This window comes from Arvicola amphibius, chromosome 6 (assembly GCF_903992535.2).
Source record: "Arvicola amphibius chromosome 6, mArvAmp1.2, whole genome shotgun sequence".
NCBI lineage: Eukaryota > Metazoa > Chordata > Mammalia > Rodentia > Cricetidae > Arvicola > Arvicola amphibius.
The window spans coordinates 14,864,908-14,886,767 of NC_052052.2; the positions used below are offsets into that span (position 1 = coordinate 14,864,908).

The 21,860-nt window shown below is 52.0% G+C and overlaps 1 protein-coding gene across 2 annotated transcripts in view; it reads right to left on the minus strand.

Moving 5' to 3' along the window:
• Ece1 (endothelin converting enzyme 1) overlaps nucleotides 1-21,860 on the minus strand; it is a 101,651-nt gene that overhangs the window by 50,403 nt on the left and 29,388 nt on the right. Inside the window, exons 1-2 of one of the 2 annotated variants that reach the window (XM_038332336.2) lie at nucleotides 3,775-3,837; nucleotides 3,546-3,632 (exon numbers count right to left, since the gene is read on the minus strand). In XM_038332336.2, coding sequence (XP_038188264.1) covers nucleotides 3,546-3,632; nucleotides 3,775-3,822 — 135 coding nt within the window. In that variant the 5' untranslated portion in view covers nucleotides 3,823-3,837. Of the gene's footprint in view, nucleotides 1-3,545; nucleotides 3,633-3,774; nucleotides 3,838-21,860 lie in introns of those variants that run through there. The other variant, XM_038332337.2, reaches the window with a different exon arrangement.

The following is a 21,860-nucleotide window of genomic DNA, read 5'->3' on the forward strand; positions in this document are numbered from 1 at the left end:
TGGGAAGTAGCCATTGTCCAAGCCACAGAGCTGACACCTCGAAGACAGATTAAAGTCACTGGACTCTCAGCCCACTGGCGGGCTTAGCATCCGATCTGACACTGTGAGGTAGAGATATAGAAGGAGAGCAGGAGATAGGGATGCCCTCCCAAGAGAGAAGGGGAGGAAGATGAGGAACAAGGAGAGGGAAGGAGCTTGAGATCAGAGGGAGAAAGCAGAGGTGTGCAGCCCTGGTGTTCCCAGGGTTTGCAGGGCACGGGAACAAAGCCTATTAGAAGCGGGGATAAATATTTGGTTACAGAAGTTGAGTGCCTGGCTCACCTAGGCTTGTAGCAAGAACGAGTTCTACAGGTGAGGAAGGGTGCCTGCCCCGGGGCCCAGAAGAAGAGCCAGCAGTGCAGGGGTGGGAACTGAGCTAAGCCTGCTTTCAGAGTCTAAGGGCCCCCAGCAACCTGGCTTCACAGAGCAGCAAACAGGGGTTGCCTGCCAAAGCGCTGGCAGGGAGCCTACTCCTCACAGCCCAGAGGCCCAGTGTCGTGGTGGCTGGCAGGGGGACCAGGCTCTCTGTCACAGACTCAAGTCTTTCAGAGCAGGCGGACCATGACAGCTCAGCCTCATGGGGGGCCCTGCCTCCGTGGGGGGATCGTCTGGGGAAGTTACTTCCAGTAAAGTTTCCATGAGGTAGATTTCCGGCTGAGGCCACTGAGGTCAGTTCTGAGCAGAACTCTGATGTCTTCCCAACTCTGCCCGAGCACCACCTGCCAAAGGCTCCTCCATGCCTGACCTTGGAGAGACTGGTGACAGCTAAATATCCCTCCTGTGGGAGTGGACTTCAGAAAAATCAACCTTTATGGGGAAACGCAGTCTCAGGAAATGTGTGTGTTCCCAGAAGGAATAGGCAGCTCTCCAGCATGAGGGAAAAGAGGTGAGCCAGGACCCTGGGAGTGTGCCAAGGCAGCCTCTGGGCCTGTCTCCCAGCTCTAATACTAGGAAGCTGGGGTGAAGTCCCCAGGTGTGACCATGTCAGATTCTAGAACCTGCTGGCCAAGAGTCTTTCTTACGCTGTAACTGGTGGACAGAGCTGAAGGTCCCTCCTGACAAGAGGAAAGTTGTCTGAGAGTCCTAAGTGGGTCTGTCCTTCAAATCACTCTCCTAAGATAGCCCTATGCAGAGGGCGGTATGTCATGGTTCTGAGATTTACATATCTCAGTTTTCCTTTTCTTATTTTTCCCCAGAAGTAACTGGATGTTTTTCAAAAGTTTTGGTGAACAGCTGTAGCCAGGTCCCTTGACTACTTTCCTTCAAGCGACTGCAATTGGTGTGTGTGTGTGTGTGTGTGTGTGTGTGTGTGTGTGTGTGTGAGAGAGAGAGAGAGAGAGAGAGAGAGAGGGGGGGGGGGGGGTGGGTGGAGGAGGGGAGAGAAACGGGGGGAGGAGGTAGCTGGCATTTACAAAGCAGAGATTTGAAGGAAAATGCTACTAGCACAGGGTATCCCAGAGGTATCAGGCACATTAAATTTCTGCAACAGCTAGACTCGTTTTCAGAGCACTGGGCATGACATTTTTTCTTAAAAACCAATACTGCCTCATTTGAATCTTAGCTCTAAGAGGTGAGTCGCCAACAATAACCCATCTTGTAAAGAAAGTTGTATGAGTAAGGTTCTTTTAGGTTTCTAAAGTCCCAGACAAACAGACAGACAGACAGACAGACAGACAGACAGACTGACAGACAGACAGACTGACAGGGTCACATGACTTTAAACTTGTGCTTAGAGTGCTGGGGCATGGAGCTGAAGAAGCAGGAAGCCCCAGGTTTGGTCCCCAGCACTGACTGACTTGTGTTTACTCTGGGGATGTCATGGAGACTTGCAGGGCACCTAGAGAAATGGCTCCAAATTCTCAGCAACCTTTCTGTGGGGGAATCAGGAGATGCACATGCACAGACAGCTTGCTGTGGAGACACCAAGACTAAGGTTCAACCCACACAAGGATGCCTTCATACCTGTCCTGTGCCTCACTCAGCTTCAGTGCCTGTGATATGTCTGCCGTGTGGCTACCAGCCCTTACCTTGTGGGTCACATAACAGTGATCCTAGCAGTGACACAGGTCACTCTATTTTCTTTTGTCCTATCTTACAGATGTGGGCTGGAAGAGACTCTATGGCTTGCTCAGAGTCTCCAGTGGGGTCAGAATTCACAGTCAGGCCCTTGGCTTCAGAGAGAGAGACAGAGACAGAGAGTTCTCTGTGCTCCAGGGGAAGCGCGCTCAGATGAACACGCTGCTGATATGGAAAGACTATCTACACACACCCGGGTGAGCCGCTACAGATGGCCTATTATTTCCCTGTGAATTTGGAGGTGCTTTTACGCTGATACACTTAACACCTTCTAGGAAAAGTCAGACTGAAAGAGACTGTGGATGAGATTGGATTTGTGAAGGGAGAGTGTTGCTTGGCCCCTCATGAGGAGTCCATAGGAAAGAGGTCCCATACAGGCGGGATGTGACTATCCTGAGGTGAGCTGTCAGTCTTCCCAGGTTTCCTCCAGAGTAGGTAGAGGAAGTAACCCTACAGCTTAGAGGAAGTCCTGAAGGTTGAGTGGGATGCTGCAGGGATGGGGCCGAATTCCAGTGAGCGGAGGCACTGGGGAGAAGGAACATGGAGTCTCCAGAGGAGACCAATGGGGCTTACATCCCTAACCAGAGAAGAGCAAGGCAGGCCTGGCAGGCTGAGCCTCCACTCCTCCTGTGAGATAAGTTTTGATTAGGTGTCCTTCACAAGGTACCCAAGACTCTTTCCTGTCCCTCCCTTGGCCCGCACAGCAGAAATCTTGGTCCTGGCCCTCTCTGGGATGATTTCTCAAGAACCGGATCCCAGAACTGCCCTGGGTGTTCCTATTCAAAACTCAGTTTACCCACCCATATCTAAACCCTACCTACAGAGAGGGCTTGGCCAAAAGGTCTGCCCTGGGCAGAGGAGAGGAGAGAGCCAGGCAACAGCCCTCAAGCAAGGCACTGTCAAGCCAGGAGGCGATGTGGAGTCTCTGTAAAATTCCCACAGAGGCAGACCCTAGAAGGAAGGAACCAGGCTTCCGGAGTAAACTGGCAAAGGGCAGAGGTGGGGGAATGAACGGGGGTTGGGTCATTCCTTCCCCCAGTTAATATAGGTAGTCAGGGAGGAGAGAGAGAAATAAAGAGGTCACCCTTCACAGACAGGGCTCTAGGGAGGCAGGACCGGCCATGCAGAAGCTAAGCTTTAGACTGTCGGTGCTGGGAGCTGGGCCCCTGTTACCCTGGGCAGGTTCCCCACCACCATGGCCACCACCACAGCTGTTCTGTGAAAGTTCAGGGCAGGAGAATGCCTTTGCATCTGAGCTGTGACCTGGAGGATCTCGGGAAGGATGGAACTGTAGGTGGGTGTGATGGAAGCCAGCCTCTGAGTGCGCTTCTTGGGGGGCTCAGAGCTGCGGGGTGCACGGCCCACCTTTTTCCCCTCCCGGCTAAGTGGGGGCGGGGCACAGCTGAACTAGCAAAGGTCAGAGTTCCTACCTGTAAGCCATTGGGGTACACCTCGCCCTCGGAGAGTGAGTCCACCAGGTCCTCTTCGTCCAGCGTGGCCCGCTTGTAGGATGACATCTGCAATGCCAAGTGCAGTACGGACTCTCTCAGCGTCTCCATGGCCAAATGGGGAAGCGGGCCCCGGCGCCCCGCCCCACCCCGGCCACCCGAGATCAGCCCACGGATGGCTGGCCCTCCCTATGCACCACACCAGCCTCACCCCCAGAGAGGACAGAGCGGCGGCCAGCGGCGGCCACACGCTCCGCATGCTGTGCCCCAAGTTGCCCAGAACGGATCGGATCCCCTGGTATCTCCACACGCTGGCTGCCGGGGGCGGGGCCCGCTGGGAAGTGGGCGTGGCCTGTTGGACACAGGTCTCTCCCTGGCCTTCCGCGTTCGTGATGGGGACCTCTTCACATGCCCAGCCCCTGATCATAGCTGGCAGGACAGGGCCCCATAGAGGCTTCATTCATAATGGGACCCGCCCCCCCCCCCATGGCAGAGACTAAGAGGCAAGGTCAACAAAGGCTAGCCGGGTCAAGACACATTGCTTCGCCATTAGCCCTTAGGTGAGACAAGGGGTCTTCCGTCTAGATAGAAAGGCTTGCAGGGTGGGGGTGGAAGTGAGGGGTGGAGATGGAGGCAGGAATCCCCCCACATCTCAGTTCCTTTCCCCTCTAATTAGGGAGTTTTAAAGCCAGAGTTCTGAGTGAAGTTCACACAATTCTAAGAAAGTCCCTGACGTGAGGAAAACTGCTGAGTGAATCTGGAGGTTTCTGCCTTCCAAAGACCCATTTCTCTCTCTCTCTCTCTCTCTCTCTCTCTCTCTCTCTCTCTCTCTCTCTCTCTCTCTCAGGCAAAACACCAATGCACATAAACAAAAATAAATTTATTTTTTTAAAAAGGTGTATGATATGAAAGTCAGGCAGTGATGGTGCACGCCTTTAATCCCAGCACTTGGGAGGCAGAAGCAGGTGGATCTCTGTGAGTTTGAGGCCAGCCCAGTGTACAAAGTGAATTCCAGGACAGCCAAGGTTACATAGAGAAACCCTGTCTTGAAAAAAAAATGTGTATCAATGTTTTGTCTGTCTGTTTGTATGTGTACAGCATCTGTGACCGTGAAGGTCAGAATGGTGGACTGGATCCCAGGACTGGAGTTATGGATGATTGTGAGCCCCAGTGTGGGTGCTGGGAACTGAACCTAGGTCATCCAGAAGAGCAGACAATGTTCTTAACCGCTGAGCCATCCCTCCAAAGCACCACAGTGTTGGGCATGTATACAGGTGAACCAGTGTGTGTCGGGGGGTGAGGTGGCTGTCTAAGGTAGGGGAGGGGTTAGTGAGGAAAGTGGCTCCTGGGGTTTCCCAGGCTTTATGGGCCAGCAAGATGGCTCAGCCAGGTAAAGGTGACTGCCGCCAAAGCCGGCCACTAGAGTTCATCCCTAGGACCCTCCCTGTGACAGCCCACTCAACTGCCAGAGTCAGCCAGCCACTGTAAACGACATACTCATCACACTACACTTGCTTCAAAGTCCTCTGTGTTCCCCAACCTTTTGCCAGGCTCAGGGCTTCCCCTCCCAGGCCCTCCTCTTCAGTTACCACCCACGGGCCCCAGATCTCTCCCCTGGCTTTTGTTCAGATCTGTGAATACCTAGGCTGCTCCTTCTCAGCCAAGTCCTTTGTAGCTGCTGCTCCCTCCATCTGGAACATTCTTTTCTGGTTTTTGCTCCTCCCACAGTCAGCTCCAGTCTCAGATTAAATGCCACCTGCTCAAATGTCCAAAACACCCTAGGTAGCTGCTCACATTTTCTTACAGAAGCCTCTTCCTTTCCTTATAGAAGTGATTGTGGTCTGTTAGGCTTGCTTTGTTTGGGGAGATAGGGGTTTATTACATAGCCTAGACAAGCCTGGAACTCACGATCCTCTTGCCTCTACCTCCCCGGTACTGGGATCAGAGGTGTGCACCTCCACGTACACCCACCAGCACTCGGTTAACATTTTGTTGCTGTTTTTATGTGCTTACCACCTGCTGCTCTTCCCCCCTCTACCCCTAGACCCATGAGCTTTGCCTACAGAAGCGGGGCTCCTGTGGGAGACTCGCCATCCCCAGGCATGGAGCAGGTGCTCAACAATAGTTCTTCAGCTGAATGGTGGAGCAAGTAGCGGTGCCTTCGAATTCTCACAAAGCCTCAGCGTGTAATGTACTGCCTGAGAGAACACAGAAACACATCCAAGGGACACCAGTCCTGGCGAAAGCAAGGTATGTGTGGAGGGGAAGCATCTCTTTCTAAAGATTCATTTATACGGGGGCTTCAGAGATGGCTCAGTGGTTAAGAGCACTTGCTGCTCTCCCAGAGGACCCAGGTTCAGTTCCTAGGACCCACATGGCAGTCACAAATCTGATCCAGTTCCAGAGGACCAGATGCCCTCTTGTGGCCTGAACAGGCACTGCATGCATGTGGTGCACTTATATATGTACTTGTATGTTCAGTGAAATGATAAAAAAAAACAACTCTGCAAACATGAAATAAAATTTCAAAAAAGATTTGCTTCTGGGTGTAGTGGCACACACCTTTAATCCAAGCACTCAGAAAGCAGAGGCAGGTGGATCCAAGTTCAAGGTCAGTCTGGTTTAAAAAATGAGTTCTAGGACAGCCAGGGCTACAGTAAGACCTTGTCTCAAAAACCATTGGAGAAACAAAAGATTTACGCACTCTTATTTCATGTATATAACTGTTTTGCTTGCACATATGTATGTACACCATATGGCTAACTGGTGCTCAGAAGAGGGCACTGAGTCTCTGGAACTGGAATTACAGATAGGTGTGAGCTGCCATGTGGGTGCTGGGAGCTGAACTTGGACCCTCTGCAAGAGCAGTCAGTGCTCTTAACTCCTGGATCCATCTCTGCAGCCCCACCTTGGGTGTATGGGAGCAAACCAAATTCTTGACACGTCTGCCTCTCTTTCACTGGGTGGAAGATTTCCTATTACCTCACTCCAGGAGAGAAAGACACCTTCCCAGGGCATCCAGACTCATGAGGTCCCCTCAAAAACAAGAGATTTGGCTGCATTAAGTGACAGCTAATCACCTGAGAAAAGGCCCCCCCTGGAAAAAGAGCACTGGTCCCACCAACACTCCCCCGGGACCCAGAGGGCAGAGCGGTGAACAGTTCCTACTTTTGAGCCTCTCAGTCTGGTGTCCTTTCCTTTGGTGGGTTTCCTCGGCCCTTTTTATGCAGATTGAAACACGAAGCTAAGGGAAGTAGCTTGTGGGCAGGCAGGTTAAGCAATGGCTCCTCCCACTTCCAGTTCATTTCAGAGACCTCCCCTTCTGGGAAACCTCCTGACCACTGACAGCATCTACCTCCAGAGGTGTCCTCCCAGGCCCTCCCCCGCGCTGCCTCCTTGGAGCAGGCATCTCAAGATAGGAGTGGGCTAAAGACAGAGCACGGCCTGTCCCCTCAGGGGCCTGGTCTGGGGCTACAGCCTCTAGATGTTTGAGCAAAGGTGCTTACGGGTGGGTGGGTGGACAACCATGTCCCATCCATCCCAATGGGACGTCTATCTAGTGACTAGATGACATGAGGTTCATATACCTCTCAAGAGAAATAAGCATTGCAAAAAACTGTGGATTTCTCAGCCCACAAAAGCCCCGCCCCATTTTTGTAATGTCAGCTGGAGCCTGAAGTGAAACTTCACCTACCTCGGAGGTATGGGGCATCTTCTCCCACCTTTCCTTAGTGGGAAGCATGTTATGGCTAAGTGGGTGACATCCAGCAATGGTTGTCAGCCCTCTGGACCTGCCAGGTACTCCACAGACGACAGGTCCCCACAGGCCACCTGGCTGCCCAGCAGGTGTGTTTTCCATTTATAGAGGGAGGAAGGTGAGGTTGTGTCGGGACCCTACACATACTGGGTATCACTTAAGATGTCTTAAGTGTTCCTTTGGTCTTACTCAGTACTTCATCCCTCTCAGACAACATCCTTATCTCCACTTAACAAACAGCTGAGTGAGGGTCAGGGAGGATTCACCCTCCAGTACCCTGGTTGAACCATGAGGTAGCTAGGACACAAGCTTTTTTTACCTTCCTGCAAACCCACCCATACTGGCTTCATTAAGTTGTCTCAAGGAGGCCAGGCCACACAGCAAGTCAGTCAAGTACCAGAGTCAGGTCACAAGCCTGGGCGCTGGATACCAGGGCCTATGTTCTTTGTGCAATGCAGGACTACTTCCGGTGGGGACCCCGAGTCTGGGCTGGCGGAAAAACCAAGGCTTGCTTTAATGGCTTCATTTGTGGTTATATGGACACCACACCCTGCCCTTGGGAAAGCAGAACTGCTGCTTTGTGGGGACCCCCCCCACACACACCCAGAAATCTGGCTGCATCTGGGCCTGGCACACACAGAACTGCTTGGCTGAGATCAAGAATGGTGAAGTGGGAAGGGCAGCTCCCTGCGGAATGCAGGTCCGGATCCCCGATGCCCAGCTGTACGGGGAAGTGATGAAAACCAGGTGAGGAGGATGTGCCCGATCTGGAAGCTTGCCCTGCAGCGACCATCGTGGGTCTCGGATGAACACAGTGAGACACAAAGATGCTTCCATGTTTCTAATGACAACGGCCCGTGGCCTGGTGATACCCAGGAACCCCACGGGCCTCAACAGTTTTCCTCACGGTTGGTTTGCCCAAGGCAGAGATCTTCCGGGAATCTTGGAGTGGGTCAGGAGTGGCAAAGAGTGGCATTTTGTACCTGGGCTGGGAAGCCACACCCTGAGCTGTTTTCACATGCTACGTCTCCACAGCCTAAGGGCCACCCTCGCAGCCAAGCTCCCATCAGTTGTCCGCTAGCAACAGGCTAGGATCTGGGAGAAGCTACGTGTCACCCGGTACACACCCAACAGGCATGAAGATGGAGGTACACACCCAACAGGCATGAAGATGGAGCTGGCGGAAGTTCTCACTGAAACTTCAGGCAGCTAACCCATTCTGCCACTTCCCAGGGGCAGGGAAGTGCCAAGTCCACAGCAAGTACCCGTGGTATTCCTACCATTATCAGATATGTGTGTATGTGCCGCAGGCCAGAGGACTACCTCAAGTGGGGTCCCACAGGCACGGCTGCCTTTTTCACTGAGACAGGGTCTCTCACTTGGCTGTAACTCTCTGAGCAGGATGGACCGGCTAGCCAGAGAACCCCATGGATTCTTCTGTTTCTACTTCCCCAGCTCTGGGATAACAAGCCCCCGCCTCTAAACCTGGCTTTAAATATATATAATTTATTTCGATTTTATGTTCTTTGGTGTTCTACCTGTGTGTATGTCTGTGTGAGGGTGTCTGATCTCCTGGAACTTAAAGATCTCCTGGAGTTACAGATAGTTGTGATATGGGTGCTGGGAATTGAACCTGGGTCCTTTGCAAAAGCAGCAGCCAGTGCTCTCAACTGCTGAGCCATCTCTCCAGTCCCAACATTTGGCGTTTTATGTGGGCTCTGGGGATTGAATGGAGGTCCTCCTGACTGCAATGGCAAGCATTTTACTGACTGATCGCTCCCCCCGTAGCTACTGTAGTTACTTCTAAAACAAGGTTCTTACACCGTCAATTGATCCCTGCAATGAAACACAGGGCTGGGGATGTAGCTCAGCAGGTGGAGCGCTTGCTTAGCATGAAGCCCTGGGTCCAGTCACAAAGTGGGTATGGTGGCAGGTCCCAGGTCTTAGGAGGTAGGGCAGGAAGATCAGGAGTTCAAGGCTATTCTTGACTACATAGTAAATCCAAGGCCACCCTGGAAGACAAAAGAGACCCTGCTCCACATATACAAAGCAATGAAGGAAGGAAGGAGGGAGGGGGGGGGGGGGAGGAAAGGAGGGAGGGAGGGAGGAAGGAAGGGAGGAAGAAAAGAGATGTCAGTATCAGAATAGGGATAGAAGGCCAGTCTGACTATATAAGACTGTCTTAAATAAAACAATAAATAAATGTAGCTGGCCAAGGCTAGCAACCTGCTTGCAGTTTGAGTCCAAGCACTAAGTAGTAGTAGTAGTAGTAATAATAATAATAATAATATAACTGGACACCCCCCCAAGTTGCTGACTCTCGACAAGGCTCTTTTATGCCCTTATCTTATTCATGTCTATGATCATCTTGTGGAACCAATCCTGAGACTCCTATTTCACAGGTTTGGAAACTGAGGCCTGCCAGTTAACACAACTAAGACGATCTCAGATTTTCCTCATCTTCTCTCATTCCCCCTTTTCTTTTTTTTATATGTAATTGTTATTTATTTATTTCTCTATTTATTATATGTTTGTTTGTTTTTGACCACATGACTGGCTGTTCACTAAATCCTAGGGCCCTACTATCTCTTTTTTTTATTTTTTATTATTATTATTAAAAATTTCCGCCTTCTCCCCACTCATTCCCCCTTTTCTTGTTGCTCCCCCTAGCTCTTAGGCAGGGCTCTTTGGAGGCCACAGGCCACTCCATCTGAGCTGTGGGAATAGAGGGCTAGAACTTGGTAGGTGGGGAAAAGAGACTTGGCTTTGGGCCACCAACCGTTCTGATGGCACTGGCCTAGCAGGGAAAGGGGATATTGGGCAAGAGATGGAAGGCAGGGAAGGCCTAAAGCCGAGGTTCCATGCCTGGCTGGCCACTCCCCTTCTTACCTAGTGTATAGGTGACCCATACTCTCTTTCCCCTTGCCTGGTATCTGCATCCGTCACCGCCACCCCCTCTTCTTCCCAATGTACTCGCTTTCCTTTGCCTGGTATCCCCATCCGTCACCTCTAGCCTCTGTGAACAGCCTCAGAGGCTCAGCTCCTCCAGGAAGCCTTCCCTTATGAGCTTCTGAGTCCCTAGCTCTCCCCATGGCTCATCTCCCATTGAACTCTGGGTACAAAGATGCAAATTACCTGACAAGATCCAGCCTGTCTCCTGCTAAGAGACCGACTTCCTGGGGCTACACAATGAAAACTGCAGGCTGGCACCTCCACCTTCTCTCCGCCCCGGGATCCAATTTAGTATCTCTCTTGCCTAGTATCCACCCCCATACACATTGGAACCACAGCAGAACACTGGGTCGGGTCCCCTAATGCACGGGTTTCCTGCTCCCAAACCTCTGTATGCCCTCGGATTTCTTGACCAGTGAACGTCTTGGCTCGGATATCTTCCTCCGGGCAGCCTTCCAGGACTTCACCAGGACCCTCCCCCTCTCCTCTCAAACAGGCCTTCGGCTAAGTATCTCACTCTAAGCACAGTATGGCTTTGACATCTCAGTTCCTTCTGTGCTTTGATTCCCCCCCCACCCCCGCATCTCATGGGGATGGCAAGAGTACCCAGCATGTGAGGCCTTTATAGGTGCTGGGTGAAGCAAGGCATATAGGCTCCTTAGCTCGGTGCCAACCAGGCAGGGAAGTGACATCCAGTCACTGTCCCCTTGCATGTAGCAGACTAAGAAAGCGCCAGTTTTTCAGGAGGGAGGAGGACCCACATGTGAAAATCGAAGGACGGCAGAGGGTGTTCACACATGCCCCACAGTCACACGCCTGGAAAGCCAGAGTCTGGGTCCCCTCCCTGGGGGTTCCAGCCCACGGCAGTTGGTTCTACCGTGACAAGAGCAGCCACCACCTCCTACCTTCCCACCTCGCACCTGTCTGGCACCGTCTGCCTCGGGCATCGCTCCCCTCATCTCAGTGCACCGCGTACAAGGCAGACCAGTGAGCTGGCCCTGAATCCGGAGCCACCAGCAGATGCCTGCACCTTGATGCTCCAGCACCCTTGTGAGGAATAACCCAGCTGGGTAAGTCCCAGGCTGAAGAGGCCAGGGGTGCTGGAACAATTTGCTGACCTAATCATGTAAAAACACAGGACAAAGCTGATCTGTCTGGTTTAATGATATTTATAACGTGCCTGACCTGCTTGGTAATTAGGTTCACCCAGGAAACAGCTTGTGGAAGTGGTGGTAATTAGTGTTTGTGTTACCCCTGGTGGGCAGGCAGTGGCTGGAGAGAAGAAACAGATGGGACAGGAAGCTTAGGCACACCCCAGATTCGTGAACCCCAAGACAACCAACATATGTGTACAATCCTATCCAGACCTCGTTGAGGTCCAAGGTGGCCATGATGAATCCTTCTGAAGGTTGAGAAAATTAACTCAGAAAGGTCTATTCCCTTGTCACATGACAGCCAGGGTTCACACAGGTTTCTTATTTCCTTGGGCAGCAGGAAGTCATTAGGGGAAGGGGTGGGGGACAGGAGGGTTACATAACCGATCTGACATTGACTTGCCCTTAACAAACACACAGAGAGATGCTGGAGCGGCTGAGGGTGTAGCTCAGTTGATACAGGGCCCAACACCCTGGTCCAGCACCCTGAACCACATCTGTGGGACGTGACAGGACACATCTGCGATGCCAGCATCTGGAAGGAGGATGCAGGAGGATCAGAAGTTCAAGGCTGTCCTCAGTTCCATAGTGAGAGCTGAGAATATATGAGATTCTATCTATCTTTATATATGAGATTTTATCTATCTTTATACATGAGAATATATGAGATTCTATCTTTAAAAAATTTTATTAAAAGAAAGAAAACAACAGCAACAAAAAATCCGGGGCTGGAGAGATGGTTCAGTGAATGAGAACAATGGCTATTCTCTTAGAGGACCCAGATTTGAACCCCAACACACACATGGTGGCTCACAACCATCCGTACCTCCAGCTCTAGGGGGTTTACAGGCACTAGGCACACATGTGGTACACAGGTACACAGACAAAACACTCATATACTTAAAGCATTTTAGAACAAGATTCAGCCCAGCACCCAAAATGCAAAGGTAACCTAAGTCAAACCAGGAATGGCGGCACAGAAGAATGAAAACCTCAGTATCAACCCCAGCTACAGAGAACTAGAAGTCAGCCTGGACTAGTCAGCTACACGACACCCTGTCTGAAACAAACGAAAAGGTCCAATGAGGCTGAGGGTCTCTTTTATGGGGAATTCTGGCATTGTAGATAAAGCTTCATTGGGCTAAACTGGAGACCTGTCTGTCCCCGTACTTAAAAGGCTAATGCTGGCCGGGTGGTGGTGGCGCATCCTTTTAATCCCAGCACTCGGGAGGCAGAGGCAGGCCGATCTCTGTGAGTTCGAGGCCAACCTGGGCTACAAGAGCTAGTTCCGGGACAGTCTCCAAAAGCTACGGAAGAAACCCTGTCTCTAAAAACCAAAAAAAAAAAAAAAAAAAGGCTAATGCTGTTTCACAGCCGCCTCACAGAGGTCCTGAGAGTGGGAATTTAAGCCAGGCTTTCCCCACAACTCTTCCCATTTCACAGACTGAGAAACTAAGGCTTCAGGAACTTCCGAGTGAGGGGACACAGGCAGCATGGGGTCGAGGGGAACGAGCTGCCCGAGAGGCAGAGCTCCTGTGCCCAGACTCCAACCCACGCCTCTTCTCACCCTGTCACCACCTCTAGCCATGTGGCTGTGTGTGGGGAGAGAAGTCAAGTGTGGTGGCACACACATTAAACCCAGCACGCGGGAAGTAGAGGCAGGCGAATTTCTGAGTTTGGGGCCAGTCTGGTCAACAATGAGAGTTCCAGGACAGCCAGGGCTACACAGAGAAACCCTTCCTTGAAAATAAATAAATAGTATAATAATAATAATAATAATAACAACAACAACAACAATAATAATAATAGTAAAAAACACATCTTAAAAGTGGGATTTAAAAAAAACAGCAAATGTTTATTTAGCACCAACTCTACACCCACTCAGAGATTTGCAGGCAGGCTACAGCCACAGGGGGGAGTCTGGACAGGTCTGCAGGCCCTTTTATGCCATCTTCTTCAAACACTAGAGACTGCAGATGCTTTTCTCCCCAGAGTGGGTCCTGAGGATGCAACAAGGATCCTGGAGTGAGAGATGGGATGGGAGTTCAGCTGAGCTCCCCAGCCTCTTCCCTGGGAGGCAAAAGGTTGCCCTGCCAGTGATCCTTATCCTCCACTTCTCCAGATAGCAGGCCTGTTAGGACACATCCTCAGGAAGTAGGGGTGCCCAGCCCCTAGCACCCCTGAGGCAGCAACATGTCCTGGCCCTGTCAGATTTCACCCTCGCCTTCCTGAGCTGGGCCCCACTTCTCACCTCCCACAAGCCCTCATCAGGCATTTACCAGGTTCCTAGCCTCCTTTCCTCCCCTCAGGCCATGCCAGCATTACTAAAGTTGGGGGTCCCATCACCCGGCTGCTAAGAAAGCACCCAGACATAAAAGTGGTCCATACCAGGGCAGTCTCAGTGGGCAGGGCTAGGTCCTTTCAGGCCTGTTCAGGGAAAAAGCACCTCACTGGCTGGCAAAGCTGCACCTCAGGTGGCATCGCCATGCCAAGCAGCCTCATCTTCCCTGAACCCTGGAGGAGCATGAGTAATGGTTAGGAACCCAGTCCCTGGTAACAGCTATGTTCAAATCTCTGCTCATCCTCGAGCCGGCACTCAATCCCTGCCTGCGGCTCAGCTTGCTCAACTATGAGATGGATTTATTAAAAATCATTACAAGGATTAGATGGCTTCTCGGGATAAGGACCTGCAGCAAAGGGAGGGCTGGACCAAGCATCAGCTGCTCCTGTCACTGCTGCCTTCAGATTCCCACTCCCACTGCCAGCTGGTCAGATCTGGCCAACAGATGTGTCAAAGTCTTTAAAATACCAGCACGGTGAGGATTTTACGTGAAAATCAGCATTTTAAAGTTTCCTTCGTAAAAGCAAACAAAACAAAAACATACGAATGCTGCTAGGTCCACATTCTCAAATAGCTGGAGGGAAGACAGCTGCCCCCAGTGGACAGATCACAACTCCCCGGGCACACAGGCACACAGCCCTGCCTCACTTCTCCTGACCTCCTCTCTGAGGCCCAGGCTTGGCAGTTCCTTTTCACCACGCTGGCGCCATGACATGCAACAAAGAGAAAAGTTGCCTCCCACTAGGAGGCTCCTCAGTCAAATGTGGGAAAATGATTTAAGTCAGACCAACTAAGCAATGGTGACAGACGTCCGGAGGGTGGAGACCTCAGAAGGCAGACTTCCTAGAATGGAGCAAGACTGGGAAATAGGGACATTTTGGAAGGGTCCCATCTTGATTTCACTGTGGTGGCCTACAGATATGTGTGTGTTTGTAAAAACACGTGTGGCTGCCACCTGTGTGCTTTATTCTATGCAAGTGACACCTAGACAGGAAAGAAATGGGAAAGGAAGCGTGGGGGGAGGGGCCGAGGTCCAGACAGGCCTGACTCCTCTGGCTGTGAGGATGAGGCCTGTTAAATGTGGCAGAGACCAGAGACGACAGCAACCAGTCCGCTCTCCTTGCACAATGCCGGCCACATCAGAGGCTGGAATCCAGAGTTTAAAGCTAGAGTGGCTGAAGACCACTGTACAAGACCCATGGTGTCCAAAACAGAAGCCATCAGCTGCGTGCGACAACCTATGAGCTGAATTGGGCCTGGGGATGTAACCGAGTTGGTAAAGTGCTCTGTGTAGCACGCAGATGCCCCTGCATTCCAACTCCAGCCCACGTAAACTGGGGGGGGTGTGTGCGCACTCGAAGGTAGGGCAGGCAGGTCCTCCTCAGCTATAATAATGAGTTCAAGGCCAGCCCGTATGTATCAACTTTTTTTAATTAATTAGTTTTGGTTTTTCGAGACAGAATTTAGAGCTCTGTGTAACAGCCCTAGCTGTCCTGGAACTCACTCTGTAGAAATCTGCCTGCCTCTGCCTCTTTACTGCTGGGATTAGAAGTGTGTGCCATCACTGCCTGGCTAATTTTTTAAAAATACAATTTAGATTTTTAGATTCCCTGGATCTGGAGTTACAAATAGTTGTGAACTGCCCTAGCACACCTGGGGGTAAAGCTACTCCTGGCCCTCACCGCTATAGGGCATCCAGCAGTCTTGTCCCCCAAGACTCTGACCTCCGAGTTGGGGTAACATTATACCTCCCCTTCCCTCTTAAGACTGGGCACATCCACTCACGTTTCCAGGGCACACAGAACACTAAGGGCCAGGACGACCTTGTAGGAGAGCTGCCGTGTGAGGGGCCCACCCTGAAATTCTAGAGCAGGGGGGCATAGGAGCAATGTGGGGGCCAGGAGGGAGCTTTCCATCTGTGACAGTGTGGAAAATGAGTGGGCAGGGAAGATAAAACAGGCTGGACTCAATGCTGCGGGCCTGGGAGGAAGAGTTGCTGAGCACAGGGAAAAACTCCCACTGGCCCCCATGTCTGTGGTTGGACTAGGATCTGGGAACAGCACTGAACAGACACTGCTGTGGTCACACTGGTGCAAAAGGGAGCCACACCCAGCTCCAGAAAGTTCCTCTGCCTGGAGGGGTATGGACCCCATCAGGATGGGAGAAGCGGCTCGCTCGCCATAGGGACTGCTGGGAACAGAGTCAGCAGGGCTCAGAGCCCACAGTCAGACAAATCTGCCTTTTAAACCTCCACCCAAACCTCTTTAGAAGCTCTGAAGCTGGTATTCAACTGCTCATTCATTCATTCATTCATTCATTCACTGACTCATTCATTCATTCATCCTGTACCTGCATCCCAGGAAATGAACCCCCTACAGAGAGTATATCATTAAACAAGACAGGAGTCCTCACTCCCAGCAACTTGAATTGTGGTGTGGAAGAGAAATAATAAACAATGTGGCTGAAATAATCATAGCATCAAACATATACTGAGTGCTTGCTCTACCCTAGCCAAATACTACATGCTAAGTGCTTTAAATGTATATATATCTCAAATGTATCCTCACAAAAGTAGCAATATCTATTGTTGCTGATTCTCTTTGGTAGGTGAGGAAACAGGCACAGAGAAGTTACATCCTGTAGCCAGCCAGGGTCATCTAGGCAGGGGTGGAGGGTGGGGTTTGGATCTAAACCCCAGCAATGGGACTCCTGTTTCAGTTCCTGAACTGACCATGTACTGGTGGCCTCCTGAAAGAAAGGACAGCAGGGAGGGGTCATGCAGGTGCTGGGAGAAAGACTCATTGCCTGAAACCAGAAAAACCAGGGTGAATCAGGTGAATCCTATTTCAGGCCCTCTGCAAAAGCTCCTGAGGCAAGAGGGAGAACGGAGTTTAAGAAGGAGTGGGGCAGTGTGGTGGTGGGGATCCTGCCTTCCAGCCCTGGAGCATCCTACAGACTAGTAACCCAGGCTCTGAGAGAAAGCCCAGCCCTGGGGCCGCTGAGCCAGAGATGCAGCCAGGAACCGACCTCTGCCATCCAGCCGGTGCTTTTTCCAAAGCCCCATGTGTCAGCTGCCAGTGGTAAGGGCTCGAAGCTGAGCCAACTTTAGGTGCAGGAAGACAGGACAACAGAGTGGTCTCTGTCCCTCCCACCCAGACTACCCTCCACGCTGAGCAGTGTGGGCCTCCCTCAACGCTGTCCTGTGTGATGCTGACTACCAGTTTTAGCATTCCTGCATGGGGTGAGTACTCTCTGTGGTCGGATGTTGGGTCACACTGTAATATGGCAAGAAGGTTGACTTCTGACTTAGCCACTTAGAAACCATGTCATACTGACAGTGTCTTCCAATCCTCAGAACCTCAGTTTCTCCCTATATACAGGAGGGCAGCAGTTTTCTTCCTTCATAGGGATTCTGAGGGAGAGAGGACTTCCTTGGGTAATGGTACCACACCACAGTGGCTGGCTTTGCAGCCTCCAGAAAAACAGGGTTTAAACTGGCATAGTCATGATGCAAGGGCCTCCAGCTGCAGAGAGAACCCTGGGGAGACCTTATCATGCACCCCAGAGGACATCCTGGTTACCTGCCCCCAGGCTCGGGGCTATGGATTCTTCATACCTCAGCAAAATAACCAAAGGCAGGAAGTGGGGAGCTCAGACTTGACAGCCAAGATAGAGAAGCACGTGTGCCCACGCAGACAGCTGCTCTGAGCACTGGGCTCTAGACAGGATGTGGGAGGAGATGGGCAAGCCTCTAGCATGGAGGCGCCTAGCAGAGGAGAGGTCCACTCTGCTCGGGGTGGGATCTGGTCCCCAGCAGCATCCCTCTGCATGCTCACTCTTTTCTCCTTTTCTTTCTTTCTTTTAAAGATTTGTTTATTTTATCTTATATGTATGGGAATGTTGCCAGCATGCACAGATATGTGCACCACATACATGCCTGGTGCAATGGATCCCCTGGAACTAGAGTTACAGGCAGTTGTGAGCTGCCATGTGGGTGCTGGGAATTGAACCCGGGTCCCTAGAGGAGCTGCCAGTGCTCTTAACTGCTGAGCCATCTCTCCAGCCCCAATCACTGTTTTCTTAAGCCCACAGTGGGTCCCATCTGTGTCACCAGGAAGTCTAGAACAGTCACTTTGAAGAAACCTGGCTGGCCTGCTCTTGGCAAGGAGCATGACCAAGCCCCCTTAGAATCCACATCATCACTGAAGCTGTCTCTGTCACCTCCCTCTGGCTCTGCTGTTAGCAAATCCTAACTCCCAGGGCTGGGCCTATGCTGGGTCTCTTCTGTTCCAGAGCAAAGTGGACTATTTACTCAAAGGCAGGCCAACGAGGCAAAGTCTACAAGGTTGCACAGAGCCCAGCAAATGGGTTGTGTGACCTCAAAAAAATTTTTGCTCTGGCTGAGCCTCACCTCTCCCTTGTAAACAGGGTTTCGCCTTTGAATTGAGAAAAGCATGAGGGAGAAGCCTGGGTATGGAGGTGGGCAAGCTGAAGCCCGGCTGTTGCAGAAGGTCCTGGCTGTCCGCCCCCCCCGGGCGGGGGGGGGGCGAGAGGGGCTCCTCTGTTTTCCCTTTTGCAACATTCAGTGCACACTCCCCCTCCTGCCTGCTCAGGGCTTCTCTGGCTGCAATCACTACAACTCCCCAGTACTAGGCTACCAGCCAGGGCTTCTTAAAGTCACCAGCTTCCCGCCGAGGGCTCAGCAGGGCCTAGCCAAAGCCCATCACTCACCGCTGGAGAGTATCACATCACAGCTTGCAGAATGGCAGGGTGCCTGGCAGGAGCCTGGCACCAGCTCCACGGTCCGCCTGGGCTGGGAAATGGCTAGGACAGCAGCACCCCACCATCCTGTCCTCCGAGAGTCTTTCTTCCCTATCTCCCGGGCCACACTGGGGCTCCAGAGTTCCAGGGCCACATTCCAACTATGGACACTTCAGCCTCATCCCCACTAGGCCAGGAGACAGGGACAGAGCTCTGGGCTGGGTTGGGTTTAAGAAGAGAAACTCAGGCGCAGACAGAATGGAGTTCAAGTTTAGCTGTGTGACCCTAAATGAGCAACTGAAGCCCTCTGTGCCTATTCTCATACCTATAAAGAGTCAAAATAATGGCATCCACCTTCCTGCTCGTTGGGAGGAGAATCAGTTCTTTATAAAGTGTCTGGAAGGCAGCCTGGTTCTGCCTGAATGCACGGGTGAGCAGATGAGTGTGTCACGTGCTCAAGCTCTGTTGCCCAAACATCATCATCCTCTTAGGACCGCGATCATGACCCTCTCACCAGCTGTCTCTGCCACTGCTCCACAAGAGCCCTTCCCACACAGGATCTCTGAGATGCTTCCTTAACTGGGACCCTCGGGTTTGTGAATGACATAACCTCAACTCCGGCTGGGTTTCTGCCAGGCAGGATTTGATCCAGACCTTCAGACATGCTGCTGGGAATGCCCCCCACGCGGGCAGTGCCCTCCCCATGTGCTACCCACACTCACTCCCACCTCCTGAGACCAGACATCCTTCCCAGTAGAGGAGCCAGCCACGCTCACTGTGTGCCAGCCTAAAAATCTTCTCCCTGACTGGTCTGACTGATGAAGTTCAGGAGAGAACTCAGGTTGGCCAGGCCTGGGCTATGCCTGCATGTTCTCCTTGTCTGTACAGTCATGCAGCAGACACCATGGTACTGCCAGGGATGACTCTGGGGACCCATCTGCTACCAGAGCATGGAGTCTTGAAGGCCCAGGCTCTGGTGACCTCGGTCCCACATATCCAATTCATCAAAAGTTCTCAGCTTGGGCTCTCCCAAGTCCTGGAGATTTATCCTCACTCAGCAACTTCACTCCAGAAACCCCACGTGATAAGGAGGTAGTGATGTCATCCCTCAGGAAACAGGAGAAGGGCCACTGTGACCCATGGAGGAGACAAGATCTATACTCAAAACAGATTTCCTCACCCCACACAAGGGCCAGGTGTGTCTCAAACCCACATTGATCATCTTGCCTTCATCCCCCCACGCATAAGCCATCAGCTTGGTCTTTTTTCTTGAGACTAGGTAGTCCAAGATCTTGAACTTCTGATCCTCCTTCCTCTACCTCCCAAGATTACTGGTGTGTGTGTCACCAGGAACATTTTATGTGGTGCTAGGGATGGAGCCCAGGGCTTTGCCCATGCAAGGCAAGTACTCTACCAAATAAGCTATGGCCACAGCCTGTAAGCTTCTTTATTAGCCAGAGAAAAGAATTCCAAGGGTCAGTCGGGTGGTGGTGGTGCACGCCTTTAACCGCAGCACTCGGGAGGCAGAGGCAGGCGAATCTCTGTGAGTTCGAGGCCAGCCTGATCTACAGAGTGAGTTCCAGAATAGCCAAGGATACACATAGAAACCCTGTCTTGAAAAACCAAGAAAGGGCTGGAGAGATGGCTCAGTGGTTAAGAACACCGCCTGCTGGTCTAAAGGTCCTGAGTTCAATTCCCAGCAACCACATGGTGGCTTACAACCATCTGTAATGAGATCTGGTGCCCTCTTCTGTCCTGCAAGCATGAATGTAGGCAAAATACTGTATACACAATAAATAAATAAATCTTTTTTTTTTAAAAAAAAAAAAAAAAAGCAAAACAACAACAAACAGACCCAGAATCCCAGGGTCTGGGTTTCCAATGAGAGTAGAACAGTGCAAACAGTTCTATGATGCTGTTCATTTGAGCCCCTTACACCCCAGAATAAGTGCTGGCAGTGTCCCCCAACTTTGCAGATGTGAAACCTGCTCTTGCTGCACAGCCAGAAAGAGTCAGAGTCTGGGGAGAGGGGGCTCCAAATGCCTGCGTCACTCTGCCTCCTTATCCCCACCATCCCATCCGTGATACCAGGCTTCCCTGAAGGGCTGGTCCTCACTCCACACAAGGCCCAGGCCCCTCGGAATACCAAAGCTCCACACTGTCAGCCCCAGCCAATCAGAGTGGATCCTCAGTCAAACAGCCTCCTGAGCTGCAGTTGCCTTGGTGACCAGGAATGTCTCTGCCTCAGGAAGCCCACCCAGGCTCAGCTTCCCACCAGGTCCCCAACACTCCACCCACCACTACCACCACCACACGTGATCATCTTGGGGTGGGAAGAGCCCAGGAGAGGCCTTGGAAGGGAAGGGAGAGTTGTACTGGCTCAGAGGACAAAGTCTTGGCTCAGGGTGGTCCCCAGGTATAGGGTAGATCTGAGAGGCTTTGGGGAAGTTCTAGGTTCAGCGTAAGCAGACTGGGAGTGAGCACCAGGCTCTGAGTCCTCGAAAGCCAACTGCTCCCCCAGTCTTGGAGGCGGAGGAGCCAAGATGGGAGACTGTGGACTGCGCCGCGGGTCTCTGATGGGCGCTGTGTGGCTCTAGACAAGAGGTCTCACCACTCTGAGTACATGTGACATACACATGAAAGTCGACCTCACTGGCCCTGGATAGAAGGAAGGTGAGGATGCAGGAAAGGACACATCACAATCAAGCGCTGTCTCCCAAGAGAGGCACTCCCAGACACCTGGCGTGACACTGCGTGCTAGTGTGACCACACAGGAATGTCCTGGCCATAGGAACACGGAACAGAAAGCTGGAATATACTCCGGGTTCAACCTGAGGACTCTGGGCCGCTGTTGATGCTTGCTGCTGCTTGCAGTAACCAGCAATGGCATCTGCGACAGAACAAAAGCCACTTCCCGGAGGAGTGACTCAGTTGGGGCCATGCAGGTTCTAAGGTAGCCAAGCCAGCAACCCCATGTTAGGAATGTGGACTAGAGAGGCAGAGAGGGTGAATGCAGCCCCAGGTCACACAGCTGGCAAGAGGGTCTCTGCTGCTCTTAGTGGCATGCCACAGTGACAGACGGAGTGTCTGGGAAGGGTGTCTCTGCTGGGGGACTCACACAGACGACATTCCCAAACCCCCTCTCGGGTCCCCGAAAGGCTGACTCTGTAGTCACCCAGCCTGGGGATCCCCTCCCCTCTAGGGCTTGGCTCTGCTCAGCCCAGCTCCAGAGCCAATTTGCAATTGCATAATGGACAATTAGGGACAAGCTTTCTCCTCTTCTAAGGGAGCAGTCAGCCTGATGGCAAAGACAGAGCAGAGAGGACCCAGGA